This window comes from Nematolebias whitei, chromosome 1, assembly GCF_014905685.2.
Source record: "Nematolebias whitei isolate Nwh7 chromosome 1, NemWhi1, whole genome shotgun sequence".
NCBI classification, from domain to species: domain Eukaryota; kingdom Metazoa; phylum Chordata; class Actinopteri; order Cyprinodontiformes; family Rivulidae; genus Nematolebias; species Nematolebias whitei.
In genome coordinates this window covers 49,561,923-49,568,115 of record NC_056498.1, presented here as the reverse complement: position 1 = coordinate 49,568,115, position 6,193 = coordinate 49,561,923, and the positions used below count along the sequence as shown (strand labels likewise).

The 6,193-nt window shown below is 39.8% G+C and overlaps 1 protein-coding gene across 1 annotated transcript; it reads left to right on the top strand.

Annotated features, from left to right (window-relative positions):
* Positions 1-354: 354 nt before the first annotated feature.
* spast (spastin) lies at positions 355-5,112 on the top strand. Its single transcript, XM_037684948.1, has 16 exons — positions 355-732; positions 817-900; positions 968-1,051; positions 1,140-1,300; positions 1,375-1,508; positions 1,945-2,038; positions 2,118-2,192; positions 2,312-2,383; positions 2,461-2,536; positions 2,623-2,714; positions 2,789-2,868; positions 2,944-2,986; positions 3,074-3,153; positions 3,237-3,307; positions 4,714-4,754; positions 4,862-5,112. The coding sequence occupies exons 1-16, from the start codon at positions 615-617 to the stop codon at positions 4,985-4,987; spliced, it is 1,431 nt and encodes a 476-aa protein (XP_037540876.1). The 5' UTR covers positions 355-614; the 3' UTR covers positions 4,988-5,112.
* Positions 5,113-6,193: the final 1,081 nt, after the last annotated feature.

The window sequence follows — 6,193 nt, the reverse complement described above, 5'->3', positions numbered from 1 at the left end:
CAGTCAGTTTAATTCATATTAAGCTAAAATTTGTTGAGATCCTAGATGAGATTCATCCCTAACACATAAACCAAACACACAGGCTGGCAGAGCTTAAAACGAGATTATTCTATACTAGGCCTTTCAATTTTAGACTGAACTACTAACACTAAAGGCAGATATTAAGTACCACTCTAAATGAATATACCTTTACGGGTTAGAGACATGTTACAAAAAATGTTCATGTGACGAGGTGAATAAAGATATATTTTTATTTTTTATTAGATCAGAGACTGCTTCAGTTTTTTTAAAGTAATTTCGTTCTCCGTTTATCCGGAAGATGGCGGTAGCGCGGCTAGTTGTTTGCTAACCGCGCCTAAAAACAAAAGAAGAAGAAAGAGGGCGGGGCTTCGTTCACGTGACTTTACTGTGGAAGCCAAAGCTAGCCGGGCAACTGTTTGTTTACAGATGGACCGTAAATATAATAGCTTTTGTGGCTAAAAAAAAAAAAAACAAGTTAATAAAGACAAAGTGCTGTTTTAGCATCATATAGGTTTAATTTAAAAGAAAGTTTATTTTCACAACGAACTAAACCGTAACCGAGCAGAGGAGGAAGTAACGCCAGACAGTAAATTATGTCAACTAAAATTAACGCAACAAGAAGCAAAGACAGCGGAGAAGTTATTAAAAACTACCACAAGCAAGCGTTTGAGTACATATCCAAAGCGTTAAGGATCGACGAAGATGATACAGGTATATTTATTTAATTTCAAGCTCAATTAACTCGTGTTATCGGCGATAGCGTCTGATAAACATCCATTTTCTGTGCGTTGACAGTAGATAAAGGGGAAGCTGTGCAGTGGTACAAGAGAGGGATCTCTGAGCTGGAAAGAGGCATTGCTGTGGACATCACAGGAACAGGTACTCCTATACACACTTGACATGTCTAATATTGTCTAACCATACTCTTGTTTTGTTTTGTCAACAGGAGATCAATATGATCGGGCGAAGAGACTGCAAGATAAAATGGTCGCCAACCTCACCATGGCCAAAGAAAGACTTGCGTTGTTGGGTAATTTTTAGCTAATATTCAGAAGTCTGGATTGTGTTGCAAACTTCTGTCAAACCTGTAATAACTTTGCCTTCTTCTTTATTCCCAGAGGCCACATTGGAATCTAAAAGTAGAAGTCATCCACAGCCCACATCCAGCTGTGTTCTTCCACAGTCAAAGCCTAAAAGCCATCCATCGGTTTCAGCCTCATCCACCACCTGCAGGCCCTCCACCGTTGTCAGACCCCCAACGAGACCCTCCGACCCAAAGGTGCTTTGATTTTCTGTCATTCACGTTGTAAACCTGTGTAAGGTTTGTGCTGATTTGTAATGCTTCCTGTTCAGGTGACACCGCGCATGGGAAGAGTTCAGAACGGGAAAGCTACAGCTGGGAAGCAGCCGCCAAAGAGAGACATGAGAAACTTCAAGAATGTAGACAGTAAACTGGCCAGCTTGATCCTGAATGAAATTGTTGACAGGTATTTAAAGCAAGATAATTAGAAGTCACTTGTTTCAAATGTTACCTACAAATACTTACATACATAAATGAAAGGTCCAGCATTCCTTAAAGCAGTAGTTCCCAACCCTGGTCCTTGAGGAACACCGTCCTGCATGTTTTAGTTGTTTCCTGCTCAAACACACCTGATTCAGTGATTTCATTCCTTCTTATGTTCTACAGAAGCCTGTTAATCACCCATTAATTAATATCAGGTGTGTCAGAGCAGAGAAACAACTAAAACATGCAGGATGGTGTTCCTCAAGGACCACAGTTAGGAACCCCTGCCTTAAAGGAATACATATCACCTGCCACCTTACATAATTTTGCTAACACACACACAGACACTGCTTTCACCTTTCAGTGATGGGTGATAATAAAAGCCCTGCACCTAAAGTGAACCCCTCTGTCCACTGCAGGGGGACGTCTGTGTCTTTCGATGACATTGCAGGACAAGATCTGGCCAAACAAGCACTTCAAGAAATTGTCATCCTTCCTTCCTTGAGACCAGAGGTTGTTATTTTTTAAATAACTTTTCTGTCTTCTTACTGTATCTGCTTCGGAGGTTTAATTTCTCACACTTCCTGTTCAGCTGTTCACTGGCCTGAGAGCACCTGCTCGTGGTTTACTGTTATTTGGACCCCCTGGAAATGGGAAAACTATGCTGGTTTGTTTGAACACAACGTCCTCAGTCATTCAAATCAAACTCTTGTGTTGTGATTCGCATACCTCTCTTGGGCTGTTGCCTTTATTTGTTGAATCACGACCTTTAATTCCATTTGTCAGGCAAAAGCTGTGGCTGCAGAGTCTAATGCTACATTCTTCAATATAAGTGCTGCTAGTTTGACATCAAAATATGTAAGAAAACTATAAATATATTAAATTATTGCTTCATACTAGGGTATTTTTAACCTTTTCTGTCATCCTTCTCACAGGTAGGAGAAGGTGAGAAGCTTGTACGAGCGCTGTTTTCAGTTGCGAGAGAATTACAACCTTCTGTCATCTTCATCGGTTCGTGTTACCCCGTCCTACAGGTTGAGGATCAAATTTTAGCTCATAATTAAACCTCTCTCGTTCTTTTCCTATTTGACTTTCAGATGAAGTGGACAGCTTGCTCTGTGAGCGGAGGGAGGGGGAACACGACGCCTCTCGACGCTTAAAAACCGAGTTCCTCGTAGAGTTCGACGGGGTGAGAGAGTCGGCACGAGCGGAAATTCCTGAGGACTAAGGTGTCGTTTTCACACCTGCACATCTGGATTTCAGGTGCAGTCGGGAGGGGACGAGAGGGTTCTGGTGATGGGAGCAACCAACAGGCCGCAGGAGCTCGATGAAGCAGTTTTACGGTAAGTAACGGCCCCAGACAGTATGATTCTTTTGTTTTAACAAAATGGCAGCTGATGTTTGTGTTGCTCTAACAGGCGCTTTGCTAAAAGAATTTACGTGGCACTGCCGGACGAGAAGGTATTTATCACCCACAAGTGTTTAAATGTTTTATTTTTACCTAAGGCATACAAACTCGTTATTTTCTGCTCTTCTTCTTCTTATAAGACCAGATTGACTCTGATGAAAAACCTTTTGGGAAAACACGGGAATCCTTTGAGCCCGAATGAACTGTCCTACCTTTCGAAGTGAGCGACACAAATCCTTTAAAGAGCCGTGTTGGTTGTTGTTGGTTTACTTTGTGTTCATTTCTGGAAATCTTGTCTGACAGAGCGACAGCAGGGTTTTCAGGAAGCGATCTCACGTCGTTAGCCAAAGATGCTGCTCTCGGACCCATCAGAGGTACGATTCTTTTCATTTACTGGCCACACAGTCACATTTCTACCACGGTGATCCAGAGCCTCTGAAAATATGAGGAAGACGTTTGTATTTGTTTTTTAGATTTAGGTGGAAATATTGACCAAAAAGTCACAATGTTGGAAAAAAGTCGTCTTTCAAAACTAAATCAGAAGAAGAGAACCACATTGAGCTCCTGCATTCTAAAACAAAAAGCTAAAAATAGCCAAATGCTAGCTAAAAGCTGCGGCTGAAAGTAGCAAAAGACTGGATAAAAGCTAAATGAGACTGAAGGCTAGTTAAAATGTTCAAAGATGCACTAGCTAAAAAAACTAAACGTAGCAAAATGGTAGCTAAAACATTAAGCTTGACTACAAGTAGCAAAACGGTAGCTAAAAGCTAAGTGAGCCTAAAGGCTAGCTAAAATTTCAAAGATGCACTAGCCTAAAAAAATTACACGTAGAAAAATAATTTATAAAAACAGCTAAAAGTTTGTTAAAAGCTGTGTGAGACTCAAGGTTATCAGAATGTTTATGGTTGCAAAACACTAGCTAAAAACTGCAAGTTGCAAAATTATAGCTAAAAATAGCAAAATGCTAGCTAAAAGCTACAAAGACTTGGCTGAAAGTAGCAAAAGACTAGATAGAAGCTAAATGAGACTGAAGGCTAGTTAAAATGTTCAAAGATGCACTAGCTAAAAAAAACTAAACATAGCAAAATGGTAGCTAAAACAGCAAAATGGTAGCTAAAGGCTAAGTGAGACTGAATGCTAGACATTTCAAAGATGCAATAGCCTAAAAAATTACAAGTGGCAAAAAAAAAATTCTAAAAACAGCTAAAGGTTTGCTACAAACTATGTGAGGCTCAAGGTTAGCTGTAAGTTTAAGTTGCAAATCACTAGCTAAAAACTTAAAGTCCAAACATGCCTGTAGTGCGCATGTGCGACTTCATGAGCGTTTCACGTCTCCGTGGGGGGTTCCCCTGAAAATCTCCACTCTGCGACCTGGATTCAGAAACCCTCGGTTTCAGAGAGAACGAGGGCCGTTGTCTGTAAATGACCAGCCGAACGTTTCACGTCGTGGAAATGAGTCCTCGGACTGGCTGCCCTGTCTGTCAATCAAGAGACAAGTTTCAGAAATGGATGATAGACTGACTCTATTTTTTAACGCCGTGCCATCTCCCCATAATCCCTTTGAGATCGACATATTGGGCAACCCTGAAATAGTCTGCTTTAGGTTCACTTCTTCTGGTTTGGTGTTTTAGTTTAGACGCCTTTTATGTCTTAATATTATCCCCACTTTAACTTTGACATTTTAACTTTAATCTCAAACCTAAAGAGAAAAAACAACTTCCTTCCTGCTCAGTTATTTTGACCCAAATACTTAACTTTCATGTAAAAATGTCTTTGTCAGAGCTGGGACCGGATCAGGTTCGGAACATATCTGCGAAAGAGGTGAGGCGATGCTGCAACACTTTTCTTCTAGCATCTTTTTTTTTCCTTGACTTGCTGTCACGTAACAGTAGACTTTGTGGAGCTACAGCCTTTTTGTGCGTTCGCAGATGCGCAACATCAAGATGAAAGACTTCGAGGACTCCCTGAAGCGCATCAAACCAACCGTCAGTCCGGCCACGCTGAGCATGTACACCAAGTGGAACAAAGAATTTGGAGACACGACAGCTTTTTGAACTTCACTCTTTTCATTTGTAAGAGCTGCTTGGAACCAGGAAGTGCCGTGCTGTAAGTTCAGCAGCTTGTAATTTATGAATATTCTGACGTTTTGGGAGAATTATGCGATAATTTCCTGTTTTATGGACACTTTGCTAAAGCTACAGGCTTATTTTGTCACACTCCTTGTTCACTTTTTTGAACAAAGATACTTTATTATTTATTATTAAACCATTGCAGAAATTAATCTGAAAGGAAAATAAATAATAAATTCTTATTCTTATTAGTGATCAATGTGTTGAGGGTATTGGTCGCCTGTAATTAATCTACAGGAGTGATTAAAAACTGGAAAAACAGCTAAAGTGTTTTCTTGTTCAGTCTTTCCAGACTTAGATTTGCACTTAGATTTCATTTTAAGAACCGTTTTTAAACTAAGTTTAAAGGTTTCGGTTCTGCACGAGTTCAACGTTTCTTCCTGAATAAATCCGCTCATTAAAGTTTCCTCGACGTCACCGAGTTGTTCTTGAATGTCAAACTTTGAATTCTGCTGGAACACAAGAACCTGCAACGTGCTAAAAGTCAACTGGTTCATGTTGCTTCTCTTTGTTTTCAACACTCCCTTACAGTGAATTGATTTAGTTTATTTAATTAACTGAAGCAGAAAGCATCAGATCTTAAAGCAGTTTGTAAATACGGGTAAACCGGACTGGAGAAAGTTACGATTCTTGAAGGTAGATGGAGCTACAGCTCCGTTTTTACCTTCAACAGCTTCTTTCTTTGGCCTTTTTAATTACAACATTTTGAACATTGACCTCCAATCCAAGAAATGTGGAATTCAGGTAAATATCACGAATGAAAATTAAAAATCTAGCAGTCCTTGAAGGAACGCACATTCCTTCTGATAGTCGTGCAAACGTTTTCGATCAAGATGTTAAGAAATGCTGAAGTTGTGCTCAAACTTTTGAAGTTTTTTTTTTTTTATTAAACTTTTATTTTACCAGGAAAGAAGTCCATTGAGATTATTAATCTCTTTTACAAGGATTTCCTGAAAAATAACGAGGTGGATTCTCGGCTACTACCACACCAAGTTTTAGCTCAATAAATGTAAAGGTGACTAAATTATAGCCATTTCTGTGATAGCCAAAGTTTATTAGCTCTGGCAGCCATCTTGAATGGTAAAGGGACTGTACTTGTATAGCACCTTTCTATCTGATCAAGATACTCAG